The sequence below is a fragment of the Rhamphochromis sp. 'chilingali' genome, assembly GCF_963969265.1.
Source record: "Rhamphochromis sp. 'chilingali' genome assembly, chromosome: 19".
NCBI classification, from domain to species: domain Eukaryota; kingdom Metazoa; phylum Chordata; class Actinopteri; order Cichliformes; family Cichlidae; genus Rhamphochromis; species Rhamphochromis sp. 'chilingali'.
Window position 1 is genome coordinate 25,197,174 of NC_137946.1, and position 23,935 is coordinate 25,221,108.

Genomic DNA, 23,935 nt, shown 5'->3' on the forward strand with positions numbered 1-23,935 from the left:
TGGGCAAGACACTTCACCCGTTACCTACTGGTGGTGGTCAGAGGGCCCGGTGGCGCCAGTGTCCGGCAGCCTCGCCTCTGTCAGTGCGCCCCAGGGTGGCTGTGGCTACAATGTAGCTTGCCATCACCAGTGTGTGAATGTGTGTGTGAATGGGTGGATGACTGGATATGTAAAGCGCTTTGGGGTCCTTAGGGACTAGTAAAGCGCTATATAAATACAGGCCATTTACCATCCTTTAAAGACCCTACCTTATGAATTTATAATAAGTGTCCCACATGGACATCATTCTTGGACGTTTCAGCTAGCTTTTACTTGTTTACCTAATTTCTTTTAATAATGATTTCCCCAATAGTCTTAAATCTGGTGTACTGTTGGATTCATAACCCTTTGGGCAGTTAAATTTCCACCATCACAGTGGATTTTAAATCAAGCTTACATAGTTGTAGAAAAAATATATATATTTGGAGAGATGAAACCCAGGTTAACTTGTACCAGAATGGTGGAAAGAGAAAAGCATGGAGCAGGAGAAAAACTGCTCCTGATCTGAAGCATATCACATCATCTGTCAAACGTGGTGGATGCAATTTTATGGTAGTGGCATGCATGGCTGCCAGTGGAAACAAACATGTAGAGTTTATTGATAAGGAGATTTCTGATAGAAGTAGCAGGATAACCGAATAATGGCCAAAGTCAGTCATCCAATAGAGTAGCTTTTTAGTTAATAAATACAGAAACTGTCACACCAACCCTCTGCATCCATGAATCTTCTCTGTGGTCTTCCTCTTTTCCATCCTTTGTCCAGTGTATCCACTATCCTTCCTTGCCACATGTCCAAACCACCTCAGCCCTGCCTCTAACTTTGTCTCCAAACTGCTCAACTATGACTCCCAATGAAAACCTTAACTCTGCCATCTCCAGCTCGGCCTCCTGTCTTTTTGTCAGTGACACTGTCTCCAAGCCATGAATCATAACAGGTCTCCCTACTTTCTCTTTCCCTCTTGCTGCCATCCTTCTGTCACAAATCACCTCTGACACTTGTCTCCACCCACGCCACCCTGCCTGCACTCTCCTGTTCACCTGCCTGTCACCACTGCGAACAAGAAGGAGTTTAAAGCCGATCCCTGATGTAATCCTATCTTCACCCTGAACCCATCTGTTACTCCTATTGCACAATGTCTAGCCATCCTCATATATATCCTCCACCATCCTCACACACTTCTCTGCCATTGCTGGCTTCCTCATACAGTATCACATTTTCTCTCTTGGCACCCCACTAGGTCTTTCTTTATCCACAGACACAGTGCACCAACACTCTCAAAGGAAACATCACATCTGTAGTGCCCTTTCTCTGCGTGAAGCCAGACTGCTGCTTACTGATCATCAGCTCTTTCCCATATCTTCATGTTATGAGCCATCATACCATGTCGTTCCTATTGCTCTGCATATCACCCTTGCTTTCACATATTTGTGCCAGTATGAATGAAAAGGGCTGTGGTTGCAAAACAGTCAATGCAAACCTTTGTTTAAATGTTAAAGTCTGCACTTCGATCACATATTGAGTGTTTGATTTAAAATACACCGGTGTGCAGTGTGTGATATGAAAACACAACAGAGGCTTATACAGTTTACAATTTAAGCACAGTCCAGAGGCCTGTAGTAATAAGGTAGGTCCAGGAATACAATACATATGTGCACATGCTACATAATGACAGAAGAGATGATATAGAAAAAATATAGCGCTGATTTGCTACATATTTCAGTTGATCTACATGGACTTTTAACTGTATAATCCTAACGTGTATCTAAATATTACTTGCAGATCTCCACTGGATTTTAGCATCACTGCTGCTCTAACCAGACGGGTGTGCAAAGCCAATGATGTGGTGCAGTGCTCAGCACAGTGCCACAGAATGTTTGCTCACAGGATAGTCTGAGATTCTGTCTGTACGGAGAGAAAAGATTAGCTCATTGGTCCACTTTGTCAGAAATGTAAGCAGCAGAAGGAGGAAGCTCAGTTAATAGACTTATGGGCTTCATCATTTGTCTCACTTTGGTCAGATTTCTGTCACTGTTATTGAATAGTATCTTTAATAGTTTAGCTTTTACACGTGAGACCTGAACCTGAGATCCTGCTGTTACCCTCTGCAAGACGCTTAAGATCACTGAGTGCATCAGAAAGGTCTTCTTCTTGGGTGTCACTCTTTTTTCCACTTAATCAGGCAGTGCATCACCTGAATTCAGGGGTGTAATTTCCAGGGGGGTCCCCCCCCCAAGAAAATTATGAATTATCTTGTGTAAATAGGCTGTTGATTTTCTTTACTCATTTCAGTTATTACCAGCAAAACAGTTGCATGTTTAATCACCTGGAATTTACCCAGATTTATTTATTTTTTTAGACACAGATTTTGACACCCCCCCCCAAATGTTCAGCACAAAGTTACACTGATCAAAGTCAAAGACCAAAGATAAAACACATGTCATCAACAAGTATGAGCTAAATCTTCCTTGCATCTCCTGGTGCTGAGAAAGTTATGCAGCTAATCCGTCGGCAGAAGTCCCAAATAAAATATGGCATTTATTAAAGCATTAATACTCCAACGGTGGAATCCCACCACCATCCACGTGATCTGAATAAAATATTTAAGCTGCAGGAAAAGCATAGAAAAAACCATAAAAACAAACAGATAATGCTGCTGACCACCCTTCTTCCAAAGGTTTATCAGCTGTTTATGTAAGTAGTTAGGCAGGTACCAGAAATCATCTAATACTTCATGACTGTTAAAAACTGTATATGTGCAAATCAAACCTGAAAAAGGGAGATTTAACACAAAAATAAACAAGCAAAAAAAGCTGAAGGACATTCAAAGACAGTCAAGGCTGTGCAGGACTCACATCCGATGGATGTGTGCACCATACTGATGCAGTGCGCACAGTTTCTCACCAGAGGTCAGACCTGAGCTGTGTAGTAAATTTGTATCAGCGTGAAAATACGCTGCAGGGACCGGATGAAATCGGACTGACTAGATCTCATTTAGTGCATAAAAATCTAAATCAGACTTAAGATGAGTTTAACAACAAATCTATTGATCCGTCAAAGTCTGCTATGCAGCATTTACAGTGAAACTATTTGACCTAAACTTGTGATGCATACTTCAGTTTTCTGATAAACCAATTAAGTTATTTGTGTGTAATATAATAGAAAAGTACTGAGGATCATGTCTCCTCTTTCCTGTGATTCCCAACCAAAAGAAAGACAGAAATAACAGAAAACATAATATAATAACTAATATTATAATTTTTTAAAAATGCACTGTAAATTTATATTTATTAAATCAGATCCTATGGCTTGAATAAAATTTGGTTACACCATGAAGGTTGGAGTAGAGTGAGTGGAAATGTGTCGCCCCCTCCTGGAGGGTCTGAGTCTGGATCTGAAAGTGTAGGCTGATAATACAAATAAATAATAAATTAATTAAAAAATTAAATCTGCCGAGACTTTCATTTAGTTCTGGCTAACTGATATCAACAGTAAAATACTAAAAGACTACACTGCTGATATAGCACAATGTGTCATGTAATACAGGAACGGAGTCATCCAAAGGAATTAATGCAGTTGCCAATTTCATCAGTACAGGATATCATAAAATGTGTCATAAATGCATTAATTAAACAATTTAGAATCATAGCCAATAGAAGAATAAAACAGCAATAAATCTTCAGACTACAGATGAGAGAAGCTCCTCCGGGATGTAAGAAGAGCGTCACCTCTCTTTCCACATTTTCTACATTTGATCCGCAGAAGTGTTTAAAGCATATATTTTTTACAGTGTGCCGATTGCCTGTTTCACAATGATTGGTGATAATAAAAGGAGCCACATGTTGCTGACAGATCTGAATATCTTCTTGATAAGGGAGTATTAAATGATAACTGCACGAGCAGTTACAGCACGGAAAATAGGGGAAAGTGCATGCACGTGCATCCTGTAGACATTCATGTCATCTCTGTAAAGCTGCAGTGTTGTACATGGAAGTACAGCATTGTGAAGTTTGACCACCCCTCATTTGTTCATATTTTGCTAGAAAATTTTAAAAGATTTAGAGATTTATTGAAAAGAGTGCACATATACATGGAAATGCATATACAGAGAGCTTTGCAACGAGCTTGAAAGTAAATATTTAGTTCTCCGGGCTTCTTAAAGGACATCCAAAGCTCTTCTTTGGTTCTTGGCTGCCTCGTGTTCTATTCTCTATCAGCTGCTTCAATAATGTTGAGGTTCGGGCTCTGGGGAGGCCAATCCATGACTGATAGCGTTCCATTGTGTGTTTTTGGTTTTTCTACACTGGCAGTGTGTTTGGGATCACTGTCATGCCAATTTTGTAATGTCAATATTAACAGGAGGCCTCATTTTTTTCTAAATGATAAAGCAATGAAAGAAATCTAACAACATGGCTCTTTGGACCTAAATTGTGATGAATAAATGTTTAAAACTGCAGAAAAGGCTCTGGTAGCTCATCACCAGCCTACCCAGTCACAGTCATTCACAGAAAATGTATTATCTATTTATTTATGCATTTATTTATTTATGTTACTGTGGAATCATTGTAAAAACCTGAAATATATAAGTAATTGTTTATCTCATTCATAATTACTTTGGTGCCATGTGAATGATCACGTGGGAGATCTTTATTAGTAGCAAAAGCTGTAAAACTTGTGAAAATACAGTTAAAGGTCTAAAGTTTATGCCTTTCATCACATTTTCCAAAGCCGTCCTGTGGGACAGATTGGAGACAATTACTCTTGTAACTTTCTCCCGACCTCCTCCGTACATGTTGATGTGTTGATCCAAAAATGTTACATTTTGATTCATCACACCGTCAGACCTGCTACCACTGATTTTTAGTCTGGCTCTTTTGTGATTTGCCATACCTCAGCCTTTTCTCACTGTTTCCCTTTCTTAAAAATGGCTTCTTGAAAGCCACCCTAAGGCTTCATTGTAGATTTAGATGGATCTACTGGAGGGTCAGCTGCATCTCTCAGGTCATATTTAGGGCCTTTGCAGGATTTTTTTTCTCCATTTTTCAGATACTGTTTATCTATTCCAGATAGTTTTTTTAGGTCTGTCTTTTCCCTTTTTTTGCACTCCACTTGTCCAGTTTCAGCTAATAGTTGTTTGGAAATCACCCTATTGGTACAAAACCACTATTTTATTCCTGTCAAACTGTGTTACCGTTGGTATTTTTCATAGGTTCAACTAAAGAAAGTACAACCAAATCATATAGTAACAAAATGTCTAAAGATAAAATTTAAGATGGGTTCTTGACTAATTTGTTATTATGTCCAGCTATAACACTGGTTCATCCCTTGAGTTTTTTTGTTTGTTTTGTTTTAAGCGATAAGTCTTAAAAAACACTGATATAAGAATTGGATTGAAAAAGCAGCCACAGTCCACAGAAACCAGGTATGCTTTTACTCTACTGGACCTTTGAAACCTTTGAAAGACCTTCAAAATGCAAGAAGGATTCATCACACCATCACACAAATGCCAGAAAGACTGTTGCACAGAACTGTCCTTCCAAACTGAAGGTTGGACTTTCAGAGTTAAAGCAATACTTTGAGTGATTAGATAACAATATACTTTGCCTTTAGGATATTTTAACTATAATTGGAAGAAACAAAAGGGATAGTTACAGGTGCCGTCGGTGCAAAGCCTTACCTGTTATCTGTGCATTATAGCTTTATTGTTGTTCAGGCGAGGGGTGGAGCAAAGGTACGACCACAGCCACCACAGACTAACGTCTCACCGGCCCTCTGACCATTTTACACAACCAATGGTGAAGCACATTAGGATCAGCAACTCACAGTTTACAGTAGGGAAAGCACAATGTGTACAGCATACAGACCCATAGTGTAGTACAGCATTTTCAGACATACCACTAACCTATTAGGAGATGCTTTCTACAGTAAAACACAGCCATACCATATGTGAATATATTTAATATTTATGCACCATTCTATCAAATACGCTTTTGATGTATAGAACTTCAGACACATTTTCCTAAAATCTCCTTTGGAAATTTAAGCATCTCCACTAGAATGTCAACTGGAACTGACTGCTGGCGCTGTTAGGAAAGAGCATGGCTCTGAATGAAGAGTTGAAGATTTTAATTCAGTTTGAAAGCACAGCTGAAAGAGTCCCAGGTCTGCGTTCACTGAGCTGTGTGAGCGTGAACGTGGCTGCACTGGTTTTAAATGGTTGGAGTTTTCTTGCATTAATGAAATGTTTGTTTGTTTTTTATGCTTTTTTTTAAAATCATGTGCTCCCATGCCCCTGCAGTTTCTCAGTCATCTTGGTCATGGTCGTCTACAGAGTTCGAACTAAGAAGACAAATGGAAGAAAAATATATGTGCTCTTAATTTGCAAATTATTATTGTTTTTGTTCTTGTTAATATTAATTTTTTAAGGGTTTAGGTCAAGTTCAGTTTTTTCCATTTTGGGGGGGATCTTACACATTTAGTTATTTTATTTCATTTTATTTTTTTGTTGAAAGCTAATTGCCAGCCTATTCATTAAAAGCTCTTTTTTTGGATCTTGGCTGCCTTTTGTTCTGTTCTCTGTTAAGATGATCTCACTGTTCAGGTTAAGGTTCAGGTCCGGGCTCTGGGGAGGCCAATCCATGACTGTTGGTGTCCCAGTGTGTGTTTTTCTATCTGGGTATGCTTTTACTCTACTGGACGTGTGTTTGGGATCACTGCAGACTATGGTGAAAATTGAAGCTGCTGACAGTCAGATGCCTTCCAGATGGTATTGCATGTTGTTTTCAAATCTGGGCTTCAGTGAACAGTAGATAGATCAAATGAAATTCCAGATGCATCTCTCAGGTCCTGTGGGCTTTGAGCTTTTCCTGTTTCTTAAGGACATGACTTTCAGATGCTGTTCGTTTGCTGTAAATAGTTTTTGGAGGCTTGCCATTTCTTTTTTTGTCCTCTATTCTTTGAGTTTCCTTGTTTTGAGGACACATCGCACACCATGCTGAAAAATGCATATTAGCGTTTCAGCTAATAATTGTTTGGGAACAACCTTGTGCAGAAATATATTTTTAGCTCGGTTAAACTGTGTTCTTTGGCATTTTTTGCACATTTAACTGAGGAAATGAGAATAAATGATGTGGTTTATGACAAGCTGCTAATAATAAAGTGCAATAAAGATAAATGATCCTGCAGTGAACAGTTATTATCATTAATGATTAATCTGGTGGTTGGTTTCTGTTTTTCTCGGCGAATCCAAATGAAAAACGATTTCCTAAAGACGACAATTTTATCGTGTTGAACAAAGTACGAAAATAAAATATCCAAGGACTCTGACAGCGGTATTCACTTAATGAGACAGCTATCTAATGCATTGGATCACAGCACTGACCGGACTCCGCTGTGGTTTCAACCTTCACCTGGATCTCACGTGGACCGCAGGAAAAAAAACACACCGAGCAGGAAGAAGTCTCGTTTTCCGGGCTTGGGTCAGCTGACCGGGAGTCAGCCAGTGAGAAGTCGCTGGCTGTTGTAAATAAACTGCTTCTTTCCAGAGCTGCTGAACAGCAGCGGCCGGTGCGGGACTGTGAGCAGCGGGCAGACATGTCGGTGGAGACAGCAGCCAGCGGTAAGTCACCGCAGACTTGAAGCGCTAACGTCAGGTCAGGTTTGATCAGCGTGAAAAAGCCATTACTAAAACTGGGCACAGCCGTCTTTTTCCTCACCTGTAGGCCCAGTGACGCATAAGCAAAGGCACCTGGTGCGTTCAGGTACACGCAGTTCAGCTCGCAATATATAAACTCTGTATTACACTCCTGTAAGGTGCACAGCTGAGCATCATCTCAGTTGTATTAACGATTTTTTTTTAATATTTCTTTTTAGGATTACATGCCTGTTAGTTTTAGTTGAATAATGGCGTTATAATAATAATATAGGTCACCATAATTTGCTCGTGATTTAAACTGTGATTAAAAAAAAAAAGTCTGTGAATGATTGCTGTGAAAGTAATTATTAGTTGGATGGATGTTTGTGCTTTTACACCGTTACTGCAAAAAGAGATGGGCCGAGTGGATGTAGGGCAGCCTGATCCCCAAGAATTTCACTAAAAACGTCCACACTCTAATAATAGGATTATATTTAATCCTCCTGTGGTACAAATTTGCACATGCACTCGGATGATTACTCTACAATGGAAAGATACAAAGAAGTTTGAGACAAAAATGTAAATGTTTTTGAGAAATGACAACATTTCAAAGAGAAACTTAATCTCTCAAATGTAATCACAAAAATGTAATAAAAAAAATCTCCTGTTATCAAAGAGTCTTATTTTGAAGGACAGCTGGAGTTAGACCACTTTTCCAATAAACCTTTTCGCTCTGTAATTAGTTATTTTGAGATGGTACACTTCCTTAGGAGTTTTTGCTTCCAGAATCATAGTTTGATTTTTTCTTCATTTTAAAATGTGCTTCCCTGGCAATTACTGATAGATCATAGTTCCTTACAATAAGCGCCTTGAGGTATCTGTTGTTGTGATTTGGCACTATGTAAATAAAACTGAATTGAAATTGAATTAAATATTTGCTGTAGCATCTACATGTTTTAACTCTTGTATGTAATTTTGTGTTTGCAGGTGCGAGGGAAGCTGAGGAGAGCAGAGGAAGCAGCGGCCGACAGGTAAGAACAGATCGTCCTTGCAGCCAAACACCTTGCTGTTATCACCATTCAACTGAAAAGATTCACAAACGGACAAGGCGGCAACACAATACAGCGAGTCATCGACAACACAGGCACAACCCTCGATCCGTTATACATTACATGACTTTTTTTTCCCTCTTAGCTGTCCGATGTGAATTGCTGGATTACTGCTCATCTGTTTTTGGGGAGGTCGTTGTTATGTGTATGTTATGTAATGTAATTTTGCCAAACAACTGCAGATACTTTGATGCGTGCAAAGCTTCAAATGAAACCTGTCTCATGTTGCCCTACATATCTCTATATTCCCCCGGGGGGGGGGGGGGGCTGAAGCACACACAGAAGCTGATGTTTGGCAAATCCTTTTAAAAAAATCAAATCTGGATTTCTCACCTTCCCTGTGGGCTAAATACAAGTCAAATTTTAGCTTATTCTATTAGTTTTCTGCATACACTACTTGTTCGTGCATATTTTTCTAAATCACATCTTTAAAGGTTTAATTTTTATTTTTATAGCTGCAGCCTGATGTGTCTAATTAAGAATCTTTCCATCTGACTGCTGTTTTTAAACCGTGACTCCACCGAGACTTGCCCTCTTTGCTGTATGTTGTTGACAACAGGCTTGACCTGATAGGCACGTTCCTTTTTTTTTTTTTTTTTTTAATTTTTGAATCTATAGAGGCAGCAAACAGACAAAAGCAAATACTGGATTGTGTGTATGATCGTGAGAAAAGGAGTGTTTTGATCAGTGAAGCGGTAGAGACGGGTTTTGTTGTCACGTGGAGCAGAAAAGCAAAATGAGTGTAGCTCACAGGGAAACGATAGCTTAGTTACTCAGTTTTCAGAAAAAATATATGGGTAATAAATGTAGTAAGCAAAAATGTCACAATAAGTGCACAAGGAAGCATGGGTGTATTTGCATCTTCATGATCATGATTGCATCTCTGAAAACGACCAGCTGAGGCGTGAGACCAGCACGGCATTTGTGTGACATTGTTCTCTCTGTTGTCGTGGCTTGGATGAGGGCAGCTGAGGTGAAAAGCTGGCATTTTAGAGAGTCTAGTGAATGTGACATCAATCCTTGGGCTTACTTCCTGCTGAGTGAACTGATCCGCATTTCTCAGTGCAGATGCATTTTGTCAGAGTCATCGTGCACATTTTCTGTGTAAACAGCTATATTTAGACCTTTCTAAACAGGTGTAAAATAGTGTTATCCTTTAACTGAGATGCTCTTTATGATGATTGAAAATGCACTATAAATGTACTGTAATTGCCTAAGTAAAATACACAGAGAGAGTTTTCAGAGTCTGACTGTTTCCCCTCCTGCTGCTTTGCATTCTGGGTTATTAACTTCAGGCAGTTCCTGAAAACCCCACACTCAACAGGAACCACTCAGATCCACAGTGTTCTCGTCCTCCTGGCGAGATAGAGGTTTCAGTAACAGTCTCGCTGTTGTTTTTGAGACATTTCTGTATCAGGAGAGGTTTCTGTGGGGAAATGCTAATATAGCGAAACATCATGAGATTGCATTCTCATCGCCGAAGCAACAGAGGGCTTCACACAACGCTGTTTCTTTTTCTGTCTCCCAGGAGGGCCCCGGAGGACTGTGGGACTCTGTGAAGAAAGCCGGGTTTGTCATTGGATCTGGGATCTTATTCTTGGCTGCGTTCGGGAACTCACTGACATGGTATGTCACATTTGCAAAACAACAGTTTGCCCTGACATAAACTGGAGGAGGGGCATTGCCAGGTTGTTACGTTATGCATAGTAGAAAGAGGCAGGCGCTACATGACAAGGAGTTGGACCCAACAGATGAGAACTGGATGGGAGGAGTGAGAGCAGGATGGTGCAGAGCCAGGACTGGATAGACGAGGACAGGACAGTACATGTTAGGCTGGTAAAGGGTGTAACGAGAACACAGCATTACATGAAATTACAAATTTCATCACCTGAAATTATGTAATGTGTACAAGTATTCAGATTGGAGTCTTTGCTGGACTAGTTGTAGCTGCAGTTGTTTGACACACTGTCCATCCCTGGGTGTTTTTATTGGTGGTTAGATTTTTGTTTGGAGGGGCTGCTGGAAAGGAGAGAGCATGCAAGCACAAGATGTGTAGACAAGTGTGTAACGAATAGTTTCCACAGAGGTTTGTTTAACACGTAGTCAGTTTTGTGAATTTAAAACTGAGCTGTAATTCCTCCTTCAGGCACCTTCAGAGATTCTGGGGAGCTTCGGGAGATTTTTGGCAGAACTTGTGGACCAAGTTGTACGTGGCATACGAGGGCCACGACGCTTCTTTGTTCTTCCTGGGTAAGAAATAAAACCAGAGGGCAACATTGCAAATGACTGTGGATTTGCAAGCACTGCAGACTGCTTTAAACATGCAAATAACTTAAATGACCTCCTTTTGTATCATATCATTTAGGTGGTTTCATCAATGCATAGATTTTTTCCCCTATATTTTGGACACATAAGGTCACATTAGCCAGCACAGAGGAAAAATCATGTTTGTGGAGCACTAAGAACACATTAGTTCAGATTTCTCACTTGCTGTCTCACAGCGAGCAGCTTTTGCACAATAGGTGGTTTACCTCATTCAGATGTTATCTAGAGTATGTAGGACATAGGATGTGTGCTAGGTAGGGTATGTATTTTCAGTTCAGTGTTTTCAGTCCACATAACATCACACTATAATAATAACATCACTATAATAACATTATCAACTGTAATATAAGAATTGGGCGACCGTGGTTCAGGGGGTTGGGAAGCTCATCTTGTAACTGGAAGGTTGCCGGTTCGATCCCCTGCTCGTTGTGTCCTTGGGCAAGACACTTCACCTACTGGTGTTGCTCAGAGGTGATGCTAATAATGCGAAAAAAAAGTGATATGGCGGCCTCACTTCTGTCAGTCTGCCCCAGGGCAGCTGTGGCTACAACTGTAGCTTGTGAATGTGAGAGTGAATAGTTGAATTGTAAAGCGCTTTGAGGGTCTCGAAAAGCGCCATATAAATGCAATCCATTATTAATAATAAAAAGACCAGTTATCCAGAATATCAAAGAACTGGATTTGATATTAACTAAATACTATCAAAGCTAAAAACTCAACACACACCACGCATGAATTGATTCCCTTGTTAAGAAAGCTATCTGGACCTGGATTAGGGTGTAATGATATCATCAAGGGAATGTTTCCATTAATTTTAATTAATGAAAATAATAATCTCAGTGAATCATTCCAAAAATCTCCAGATCGAGTGATTAAGTTTTGGATCGACTCCAAAACTGAATCACTCCTCACCGGCTGGAGCAACACCTTTGGTGATATAATTTAATGCAAACAAACAAAAACAGCAGGGTGCACAGTGATGATGTCATTGTGGAAGATTTTGCCATGGATTTAACTTGAAATCTCCTCCTGATGTGTTTGGAGTTGTGCGTAAATGAACGCATAATGAAGGCCCCGGTTGAGTTAAAGGTTCTCTAATAGTTATCTTATTTATCTCCATAGGGACCATGCTTGTTCCCACTCTGGCCTTTTGGGGGTCAAATGCTCTCCTGCTGTGGGTGGACATCACTGGCACACCGTCCTTCATCACCCGCTACCGTATCCAGTTGGACAAGAACAACCCAGTAAGCTTTTTTATTTTTTATTTTGTTTTATCTGCACTGTTACTTGTTTTATTTTTTCATGCCATCTACATAAAATGTACAAGCTTATGATATGATCACATGATATCTTTTTTTTTTAAGTGAATATGAGATTTAAAAATGAAAACAATTACATTTTAATTTTGAGTCCTGCTATTGGGCATGCTGCTGTAGGCCGCTGCTCTACTTAAAGATCCACACCATGCGCGTGTGTGCAGATGTGGTTGATAACATCTGCAAACGATGGGGCTCTCCACATGCCCGTCTGACCAAAGTCCTCTAACTGTGTTTGATTAACAGATGTTGTCAGACACCGCAGAGATAAAGAGGGGCATTACTGATAACCAGGGGTTACTGTGAAAAGTGTCCTTGTTAGTGATTGTTTTTCCAGTGCACAAACTGGAGACTCACTTTACCCAAATGAAAAAGACTTCCAGTTTATTGTTTTCCCCCTATTTTCTCTCGTTTTCCCATCAGAGAGTGTGTTATCGCTTCAAAAATCCCTCCTCCTCTGATTTGCATGTACTCAGTGGAATTTGCCGCTGTTACAGCTTGACATATATTTCTGCGGCCCTTAAATTTTATATCTTTAATGATGAGGTAATCTGCGAAAAGCTGCTGTCACAGTGTTTCTCTGTGACTCCGAGCAGAAATACTGCAGGTCAATGATCGAGAATAGCTGTCTGAACTTGGGATCTACTGGTCATAAACAAACCAGGATGTGCTATAATGGAACAAGATTATAAAATTGGGTAAAAGTGCTTGTGTACTTTAAAAAGCAATATAACTGGTTAAGAATGATAAAATTATATGACTTTATCAAGTAATGTAACTGTTTATCTAAATTATCTGATCAATGTGTCAGAGCCCATGTGTAGTGATCACACATTTGCTTTAGAAACTGCTAAATAACAAGTGCATGTCACTGGTGAATGAGAAGAGCTGTAAATTTGAATGTATAGTCACACTATCTCTAAGTGTAGGAACATTTATTTATGTTAAAATTAGCATTTTGTGGAGCTATTTACACTAGATGATAAAAAAATCAATGTAATCTACTATAGGTAAACAGCTAATTCAGCATGATAGTTATCTTAAGGGACTTTATACTATAACGCAAACACCCTGTAGATTATAGGGAACCAATGTTTCCCTTGGCAACAGTGGGGAGAAAAAAAGGCCTTTCTAAATGGAAGAGAGCCACACTCGTGGAGCTATCTGCTGCAGCTGGTTCAAGTAAAGGGAAAAAGATGTCAAATAAAAGAACATTGAGAGAGAAAACAAAGAGCATTCGATAAAGAGTCTGCACAGAAACAAAGTCTGCTGTTCAGAGAGCGTGTGTGCGTGCATGTTATGGAAAACACACAGATGTACAAAAGGTCAGTGTAAGCTTCAGAGACACACTGTTCTCACACTCTGGAAAGTTCATTATGACATGGCATGAGTTTATAACTGGGTTCCAAAGGTTGGAGGTAAAAGGGTAAATTAGCTGATACAGATATCCACTCAAAGACCACTTTATTAGGTACATCTTGCTAGTACTGGGTTGGACCCCAACAGAAAGGCCTTAATTCATCATGACAACAATTCAACAAGGTGCTAGAAGCAGTCTGCAGAGATTTTGGTCCATGCTGACATGATTGCATCACTCATGCACATCCATGATGAAAATCTCATGTTCAATCACATATCCAAAGCTGCTTTATTGGATTTTTAAGATTATTATTAAGATCTGGTGTGGAGGCCATTTGTGATGTGTGTTATCTTGCCGAACGCAGCCATTGGAAGATTGGTACAGTGTGGCCATAAAGGGATGGGCATGGTTGGCAACACTACTCTTCTTGCTGATTTGGTACCGAGGCACTCTAAACATGCTGAGAAAATGTCGTCTAGGGCTTTACACCACCACCACCAGCCTGAACCGTTGATACAAGGCGGGATGAATCCATGCTTTCATGCTGTTTACACTGAATTGTGACCCTTCCATCTGCACATTTCTGTAGAAATTCATACCAGGAAATGCTGCTTAATGGATATTTTCTCTTTTTCACACATTCTCTGGAAACCAGTAGATTGGCAGGTTTCAAAACACTTTATGCCTTATTCAAAGTCACTTCAGTCGCCTTTCTTCCTCTTTCTGAGAATGAACTTCTGCAGATCATCTGAACCATGGATAAATGTGTAAATGCACTGAGGCGCTTTCATGTGATTGGCTGATTAGATAAGTGCATTAATGTGGTTGGATGGGTGTACCTAACAGGGGATGTCAGATGAGTATAAAGACTTATTTATAACACACTCTGCAGCATAAACAGAAACAACAGTATGGAAAAGGATAAGACATGAAATAAGAATATATATCAAGTATTAAGTGAAGATGATTAAATATGCATGATAAAGATGCAAATAGAAAGAACTGGTCTGACCTTGTTATTGGTCGTCCTTTTAAAGAGAGAAGCTTTCAGTTTTTAATGTTTTCCTCTCTTTATGAAATAAAAAGTGTCTTTCAAATGAACGCAGTGTCATGCCATGTAAATTACATTTGTCAGTGGAAAGGGAAGCTTGGTAGTTTGAATAGTTTTGATACCTCTTTTGACCTCTTCATTTGTCTTCCAGGTGGATCCAGCTAAGCTGCGCCAAGCCTTGAAGTGTGTCCTCTTCAACCACGTGGTAATCTCCGGGGCCATGACTGTGGTTGTTTACTACCTGATGAGCTGGAGAGGAAACCCCTGTGGCCCCGAGCTGCCCACCTTTCACTGGGCCCTGATGGAGCTGGCCGCCTTCGCCATCTTGGAGGAGATTTTCTTCTACTATTCACACAGGTAAAGAACATTTATTTTTTACTTTAAACACCCATGACACATCAAAATGAAACATGCAATCAGTGGATCGTTGGCAGTAGATGACATTTCTTCCTCATTTCAGAGATGGAGGCGATTGTGATGTTAACACTACGCTGATCTGTGTTTCTTTCATGTGCGTGCAGTCACTCTGTTTTATAGTTATATACTGTTTTAATTCACCATGTTAGATTTTTAGCGACAGGACATGGACATTAGGTGCGATCCGTATAAACATTGTTTGTAGACTCACCCTACATAAAGCAATGCAGCCTGCAACATCGTCTATCAGCGTTAATCCGATTTTTCTTATGTGAGCTCAGAGCCTTTGCCAGCGCACAGTACAAACCTTGACGCAGGATAGGGTGCAGTCGTTTTATGCGTTCATTTTGTTTGTTTGATTTTCCTCAGGCTGTTCCACCACCCCAGCCTCTACAAGCATTACCACAAACAGCACCACGATTGGACCGCTCCCATCGGTATTGTCTCCATCTACGCTCATCCTCTGGAGCACGTGGTGAGCCTTCCTCTTTCTCCTACTCAACAAAAAGAAATGAACCGTTTCCCCTGTGAGTGTCAAAGCAGCTGGAACTATCTCACGTAAACAAAACAGATTCTTATTTATACCTTTAGGAATCTGGTCAGACCTGATCCTGAAAGAACTCTCTGCACTCTTAGCACAGTTAGAGCTGAGCGGATTAGTCCCTGAAGCAGAGGTGTGGACTCGAGTCACATGACTTGGACTCGAGTCAGACTCGAGTCATTAATTTTATGACTTTAGACTTGACTTGAAAAAATGTTCTAAGACTTGGGACTTGACTTGGACTTTTACACCAATGACCTGGGACTTGAATTGGACTTGAACCGGTTTACTTGAAAAGACTTGATATTTCACCCCAAATATAAAATTTAACATGCATATTATATAGAGATTGAAAATGTGACGTCATTCACGGGTAGAACCGCAAAGGATTCTGGGAACTCGTGGCAAGAGGTACTAGAGCACGCAGGTTTTCAATTGAAATCAGTTATACAGCGATAAAAAGAAACACAAAAAATGTCAAGAAGCTGTTGTATTATTAACTGCAATAGCCGGTCGCATGACAGCCACGGGAAGCCGACAGGTAAAGAGATCGGTTGTTATCGGATTACGTCGTTGAAGAGAAATTGTTCGAGCCATGTTTCCGAAGTAACAAAGACGCGACGGATGGCCTGGATTGCAGCCATTCAAATATCAAATATAACGTCCCAGAACACTACAGCTCACAGGTTAGTCTGCTCCAAGCATTTCCACGAAGGTCAGTGTTTTTTAGTAGTTAATACGTCATTTTCATAACATAATTAGTGATATAGGTTACAAGCAAGTCTGGCGCTGAACAGAAATTGTCGCGCTATGCTCCTTTATTTATTGTGCATAAATAGTGAATTGTCCTGACACAATATTGCGTTTCGCTTCTGTTATTATGGTACATTGACAAAAACATATACTTTTATTCACAGGATAAAACAGGTTTTTTGTATCACTAATTGCCCAGTACGATTACAGCATACAATATTATTGTCACTGCTACATTTCTGTGATGGGTACCAGAAATTATTTCCACTACTAATTAATTACCGTTGAGCTCAAAGGTCCTATTAATAAACGGTTAAGGAATGTGTATTTATGAAGACGATTTGTGAGACTGGTAAACTTATGATACGTACGATGGTCTTTCTTTCTACACGGTGCATTTCAAGGTCCTGTACCCATCCGTCGGTAAACTGTACCTGGGCTTGTTGCAGTGACCTGAAGTTACTAAACTTCATGAGTGTATGCACTCACTCCAAGAACCGTATGATTATAAATATGCATATAAATATGCTAAGATGAGATAGCTGACTTCATCTAACTAGCAAATGTTGTCCAGGCTACGTTGGTGATACAGTTTTTTTTTAATGTGTATGATATTTTTGTCATGCGATTTTAAAGCTGGTCCTACAACCGCATCCAAGAATAACATGCAGCTTATCTCAGAACTGTCGGTGAAAATTATTCTTGGAGCTAGGTTTAATTGAGCTGCATTTTAAAGAGGTGCAATTTCACAATTTGTGTATATTTTCTAAGTTCACTATTTTGTATGTGTTGAGAAAAACACAGATTTAAAAATTACATGGTCTAATATTTACATTTAGCATAACTGCAACATTCTTTTTTCTTTTTTCTTTTTTTTTTTAAAGACTCGAAAGGACTTGAAATTCAAAGTTTCAGACTTGTGACTTGACTCGGACTTTTACACCAGTGACTTGAGACTCGACTCTGACTTGCCTGACATTACTTGAGACTTGACTTGAGGATAAAGACTTGAGACTTACTTGAGACTTGCAAAACAATGACTTGGTCCCACCTCTGCCCTGAAGTATCCCTGCTGGCTCAGTGATTGCCACTGTAGTTGATATTTGTGTTAAACAGCAAAAATGGATCAAACGTGCAGATACAGATCACACGTGTACATTTGCTGTAAATCACAGAGACTATTTCATCTTTAAATATGCAAGAGAAGAATAAAAGAAAGAAAGAAGAATTGATAATTCACACCTCAAACTCTCGCAGCACTTTACTTCTGCTAAGGGTAAGTGTGTTTCTGTTAAACGTACTGGATTGTTCTCTGCTGTTAGATCTCCAACTTATTGCCGGTGGTAAGCGGGCCGGTTCTTCTGGGCTCCCACGTATCCACCACCTCCATGTGGTACTGCGTAGCTCTGGTCAGCACCACCATCTCCCACTGTGGATACCACCTTCCTTTCCTGCCTTCTCCTGAGTTCCATGACTTCCACCACCTCAGGTGAGTTTACCTGTCCTGTCTTACAGAGGTCCTGTTCTGTTGTTTTGAAGGTGATATCTTAGAAATGCTGCTTAAAAGTTTCTTTAACTGGTGCAAATGTTCAGTTGGACTCAAACAGGATGTCACACAAAAGTCTGCTGGAGAGAAATAATGATGACTTTGCAAATCCGAAAGGTCAAAGTTCACAGTAACTCGACCGGATGGGAAGGCGGTGATGCTGGTACAGTTATCTTGTTTAGATAAGACCCGTGAAGGCACACAGAACCTTCACGTGTGCAAAGACTCGGGTGAAGCTACTCCAAAAACTTTTACCTCGACGAGATGAAGCTGATAAATGTATAACTTTGAAAAGGCAATGTTATGTACTGCACTTTGTACACAGTGTTACTCATACAGGAGAAAGTAATTATGTACAGTCTGGGAAGTCTTTCCATGTGGCTTAATATGGCATAAGCAAGACACCAGATTAAGTAAAAAATATAGTATCTTGGTGTTTATGCTTGTATGACTGTGTGACTCTGAAATGATTTTTAATAGTTAGTGGGACAGCACTGTAGGAATAATCCACTATCATTGGACAATTAAATCAATGAAAATGTCCCATCAAGAGGAAGACGAGTAACACTGAGTTGGGGAAGATGCCAAATTACAGGAAAATGCACAAGAGTATTTGTTGTGGCATGCACTCTATAGCTGTAATATTGTAAGCAGAGATAATATAATAATACAGAGAATTCCCCAACAATCAGCTGAAACCCTAAGAGCAAGCACCTGGCGACAGTGGGAGCTAGAAACTCCGTTTTAACAGGAAGAAACGTCCTGCAGGACCAGGCGATGACCGGAGGAAGAAATGTTACTGCGTTTCCCCACATTTATAAATTCTATGCAAATGTGAGTTTGCTTCACAAAGCAGAATGTAAAAGCTTCAAATTAGTATCTGAGTTTTCACTTTGATACACAACAGCACTCATTGTGCAGTGAGGATGACAAACTGAAGTCCACTATTATTCAGCTTTTTATAAGTTTCCTGTAGTTGAGTTGTTTAAAACTTAAATCTGAATTTGAAAATTATTATTATTGGGGCAATTGTTTCTAATTCTGCTTGGTGGATAACTAACAGTTGCCCTCACTTGTCTCGGTTTTCAGGTTCAATCAGTGTTTTGGCGTTTTCGGCATCCTGGACAGGCTCCACAGCACAGACAGCAAGTTCCGTCAGACCAAACAGTACGAGCGCCACACTCTGCTCACCAGCTTCACCCCGCTGAACGAGAGCATCCCTGACACACAAAAGAAGGGCCAGTGAGGACTGCAACGGTCGAATCTTATGCGGGGATATGTAATTCCCAATCGATCTTAAAAACGTTGATTTTTTTTTTTTTTATATTTTCAATCTTCAGTCAAGTTTGACTGTCAAAGTTTGCCGAGCCTCTGCAGTCACCCACCTGACTTTTATGTGCTAGTGTGTGGTCATTGCACTATAACATACAGATGTGATTTTACTTTTAAGCTCTGTTACCTGTTAATTTTTAACAATAAAAAAAAAAAAAAGAGAGAAGTCAGGATGGAAACAAGCTTTTCCTTTTTGTCCGTTGTCTTGACATTTGCTTCATTTCACATCTTTGAGTTTAGTCTGAATTACAGTCATCGGTGACTTAAGCTACAGCACATTTGAAGTCTTTCTGTGATTAACGGGGTGAAAACAGGAGTGGACCGCACTCTGCAGTCTCACTATTTGCTGGCACTCGTTCTGAATGCATTTTTACTTGTACCCAACTGTTAAACCGTTTGAGGAAACCACTACAATTACTTGGTTTGGACAACAAATGCTCCCTCGATGGATGTAAAAGAGGCGATATTATCACCGCAAGAGCATGCAAGACAAATGTGAATGTTCCTGTTTGATGTATCTTATTGCAGTTTTAAATGCAATCGTTAATTTCTAATGAATTCTTTAACTTTTTGTAAGTTTAGTAAAAGCACTTTCACCCATTCAGACTCTTCTGTTGCGTTCACTAACCACTGGGACAGACGAGAATCTGTATTCTTTGGCAAATGACAAGCAATTCCTTTGCACTTTGCATATCTGTGGCACTTATACTTTCAGAATATCAATGTCTTTTTGGATTACCAAAAAAGTGATTAATACAAATGTAACAAATGTTCTGATAGAACTGTTTAATATTAAAGTATTAAAAAAAAAAGCATGTGGTCTTTCTGTGGGTTTCATAGACAATAGGAATGATCACATGACACCTGGTGTTTGAGGTTTTTTTTGTGCGTTTTGTGGGTTTTTTTCTTTATTAAAGGAAAAGCATAATTACTACAAATTACAAATAACACTAATAGCGAATCACGTCAGCCTACAAAGCAGATATTATGAATATTAAATGTTATAATACAAGATCTCATTCAAGTATTTTACATTTTTCCATTTTATATATTTTTTTGTTCCTTTTTTCCTCGTTTTCATCTTTTTTTTCCTCATGACAAGCCTAGGATACTGTAATGTAATGAACTATTGATGTTCATATACAGTTATTTCTTATTCATATGGCTTTATGGAATTTTGTCCTCCCAGTCTCCAGCCATCATAACCAGCCATATTCCTCTGAGCGACATCACATCTTGCTCAGTTTCCTCTCTTCCTTCCATACGTCCATCTTTTATCCCGCACAGCTGGGAACTCTGACCAGCTGAACAGGCAGCGCCCCCTAGAGTTTATATGGACAGCAGCAGTTCAATGCCGATAGAGATGGATGAAAACTCCCAAAGCACCTGAATCCCCTCAAATGTCCCGAGACGAGTGATGATCACATCAAAGGCTTTGCCGGCTTTGGGAAATGAGTTTTCATTTCTGAATTATTTCATAGCTCATTTTTTTCCTCCTCTCCAGTAAACACTTTGATGTTTCAACTGAAACTGATCCAAATCTCCCTGAAGATAAAAGATTAAAGGGGAGGGTGGGCAAAAAATAAAATAAAAAGCAAGTACAGCTTCACTTTGCATTTAAATACAACTCTAAATTTAAGAGGAAGAAACTGAACAACATAACACTGACAGGACAATGTGACATCCACCTCTGGGCCCCCCCCCCCCCAAAAAAAAAGAAAGACAGGCACAGGTGTCTGATGCAGTTTCAAACTGAAGTTATGACTGGAGCAAACATTAGCTACAAGCACTCAGTAGGTCAGCAGGAAACACTTCTTCCCACATGTCTATTTGCACATGTGCATTTTTTTTTTTTATAATTTCTTTTAACTAGAATTTGATGAACTTCTGGTTGAGTTCAAACCCAAAAATCAAAGAATTTTCTTCAGTTTTTTTAGACTTTGCATACATTCTAATTGTAGAAAAACTGAAGGCTGCATAAAAGAGTAATATTAGAGATGTTTCTCTCATCTTCACTAAAAAGAAAATATCAAATCAACTGATTTCAACATGAAACACTAGAAGCTTACACATTATTTTTCGTTTTAAACATTGAAGACCCGTTGACGCCCTGATGTCAACTTTCCCTTTTGCGATGTGAGCTACGTTCCCATTTCTGTTTTTATATCAGCCCGACACAGAGCGCTCCTCCAGCATTACAACACTACAAACACTGCAAATTGAAATTAAAATGCATTAAAGATAAATCATGAGACCATTAAAAAAAAAAAAAAAAGTTAGAGTACGTACACATGTAAGGCAAATATATATCTGTACTATAGACAATAAAACAAGAGGTGGGGAGCTGTTATCTTTTCTGTTCATCTCTCAAATTTCACATTTACACTCGTGGAGGAAGAGTCGCTCTTCTGCTTGATATCATCAGATTTAATAGTCCTGTACGAAGAGTGACGACTCAACAGGTTGTGAACAAACAATCCAGTCCACAGTGAGGCAAGACGTCGAGCGGTGCGTTTTCTACTGAGCGTGCCCACGCTGCTACATCAGTACCTGCCTGTCCGTGTTTTTGCCTGCACCTTACGTTTGGATCCGTGTGAGAACCAGGAAGCGGTGGCGGGCAGCTCGCTGAACGTCTTAGCATCGTTAGTGTCTCCACCCAAAGCACCTGCGTCACAGGACGACGGTCCTCTTTGTAACCATCGCCTCTTCAAGTAATCCAGATTGTAATGATTTCCAGTCCTGTAGCGTCACTGATGATCAACTGATGGATGGATGGATGGATGGACAAACGGATGGATGCAGCTCATCTGACGGGAAGGTGGAGGACGACAGAAAGTCAACCCCAACTCTCCATCACGTTTAAGTGTTTTATTTTATTTTTTTCGCGAGGGGTGGGGCGCTGACAAACTTTCACCAGGTTGACGTGTTTCAGCACAAAAAGCCACAACTTGCAATCACAGCGATGAATTACAGGACTTGTAACAGACCAAATGACACTTGGAAGACAGATGAAAGGGGACTGAGGGGGATGGAAAATAAATTTGGCAGAGAGCACCAACTAGTGGCCTCAGCTGGAAATGGTGGTGAGATATATGGGTGACTGATGCTGTACAATCGACAATAAGGTGGCGGGCACAACTTAGAAGCAGTAAAACCATTAAAATAAGGCAACTTTCAATGATCTTGTCCATAGCAAGGGGTTGATGCAAGTCTCTCTCTCTTTTTTTTTCTTTTTTTTTTAATCATTTGCTTCCTTAAATATTTTCCCCCTCCAATGTGCAGCCATAAGGTAAATTATTTTTTTCATATATTAGCCCTTTGAAAACTCTCAGGGCGCTGCGGATGAAAAAGTTAGTTGCTCGGTTCTAACCACTTTGGTCCGACTGGATGTCAAAGAGCAGTACGGCCTCCAGCGGGCCGTTACTGGGGCTTGTTTTTGCGTTTTTTTTTAGATGCTCAGTCTTGTTCAAACTATTTCCACATCTCAAATTCCACTTCGTGCTGAAGAAATAGTCATCATTAATCTGAGATTTGGATGAGGGATCAAAGATCTTTCAACCAGCAGGACAGTGACGATCAAAGAGGGTCCCAGAGACAGGGAGGGGCCAAAAACAAGGAGGGAAGAAAAAAAAATTTTTTTTTCCAGAATGTTAAACCTAAACCATCCGGCGAAGGTCTGCACAAGTGTTTTGCAATGGATGGGTTTGTCGACCCATCCATTGCTTGCCTCATTAAGACAAAAAGTTCAGAAACCTTAGCAGTGATCAATAAACCGAGGCATATTATTTATTGTCTCTCTTATTTATCAAACCTTTCACAGGCGCAAAAACAAGGGGAAAAAAAAGAAAAAAGATATCACATGCTTGAAATGAAGAGCTGGATGCCCCTCCCCCTCCTGTGGCGCAGAGAGAACCGGCGACTTGCAGACTTGGTTAATTTAGTCTGTGTGGGCCAGTGTGTTTGTGGAGTTACTTCAGTGTTTTGGCATTTGATGCGGGATCAGCAGTGGGAGCCGGGGCTTTGTGGCTGGTAGGTTTGGCATCATCCTTGGCTGTGGGAACCTGGGTGGTGGTGGCGTGGGTGGGGCCTGAGCTGGCCTGACTGTGGGGACGGCTGGAGGGCTGAGAGGGGTGCCGGCGGCGACCATCCCCACTGGACGAGTGTCTTCGGCGACTTCCTTCCTCCATAGGCGGCTAGAAGCAGAAATAATCGTGTTAGATAACACGCCTAAGGCAACAACATGCTGCGCTTCAAAAAACCCTTTAAGCTCTTATTGATACAAACAGGAGAAAACTTGAAGCACGTAAACTCCTGATAAAACAGATAAAACCTAGTGAATCAGCACCAAGGACAGTATCTGTTTCCGTGGGACGCCTCAGTCAGTGAGATCATGATAACAGTATAAGGAAACATGCAAACAGCTTCTGCTGCTCAGGCTCAACTCCATTTACACATTTCACTTGCATCCATTTGGTCCGACTTTCTGTTTTCCTCCCTGTCAGTAGACGCATTGTG

General features: G+C 40.1%; 2 protein-coding genes across 8 annotated transcripts in view; one reads left to right on the forward strand and one right to left on the reverse strand.

The window, feature by feature from the left end:
* Positions 1-7,527: 7,527 nt before the first annotated feature.
* Positions 7,528-21,125, forward strand: faxdc2 (fatty acid hydroxylase domain containing 2). The gene is made up of 9 exons (XM_080866863.1): positions 7,528-7,655; positions 8,658-8,701; positions 10,308-10,405; positions 10,926-11,029; positions 12,227-12,348; positions 14,983-15,188; positions 15,618-15,723; positions 17,865-18,031; positions 19,178-21,125. The coding sequence occupies exons 1-9, from the start codon at positions 7,631-7,633 to the stop codon at positions 19,332-19,334; spliced, it is 1,029 nt and encodes a 342-aa protein (XP_080722989.1). The 5' UTR covers positions 7,528-7,630; the 3' UTR covers positions 19,335-21,125.
* Positions 20,291-23,935, reverse strand: part of larp1 (La ribonucleoprotein 1, translational regulator) — a 55,316-nt gene continuing 51,671 nt past the window's right edge. For all 7 annotated transcript variants that reach the window (XM_080866862.1, XM_080866861.1, XM_080866860.1 and 4 more), the window contains one exon: positions 20,291-23,613. In XM_080866862.1, coding sequence (XP_080722988.1) covers positions 23,389-23,613 — 225 coding nt within the window. In that variant the 3' untranslated portion in view covers positions 20,291-23,388. The remainder of the gene's footprint in view (positions 23,614-23,935) is intronic.

Bases quoted from the DNA above. Each gene is read 5' to 3' on its own strand.
- faxdc2 (XM_080866863.1), top strand. From the start codon at position 7,631: ATGTCGGTGGAGACAGCAGCCAGCG. The intron at 10,406-10,925 runs GTATGTCACATT...TTCCTCCTTCAG, and splicing joins TTCGGGAACTCACTGACATG to GCACCTTCAGAGATTCTGGG. The intron at 15,724-17,864 runs GTGAGCCTTCCT...CTCTGCTGTTAG, and splicing joins CTCATCCTCTGGAGCACGTG to ATCTCCAACTTATTGCCGGT.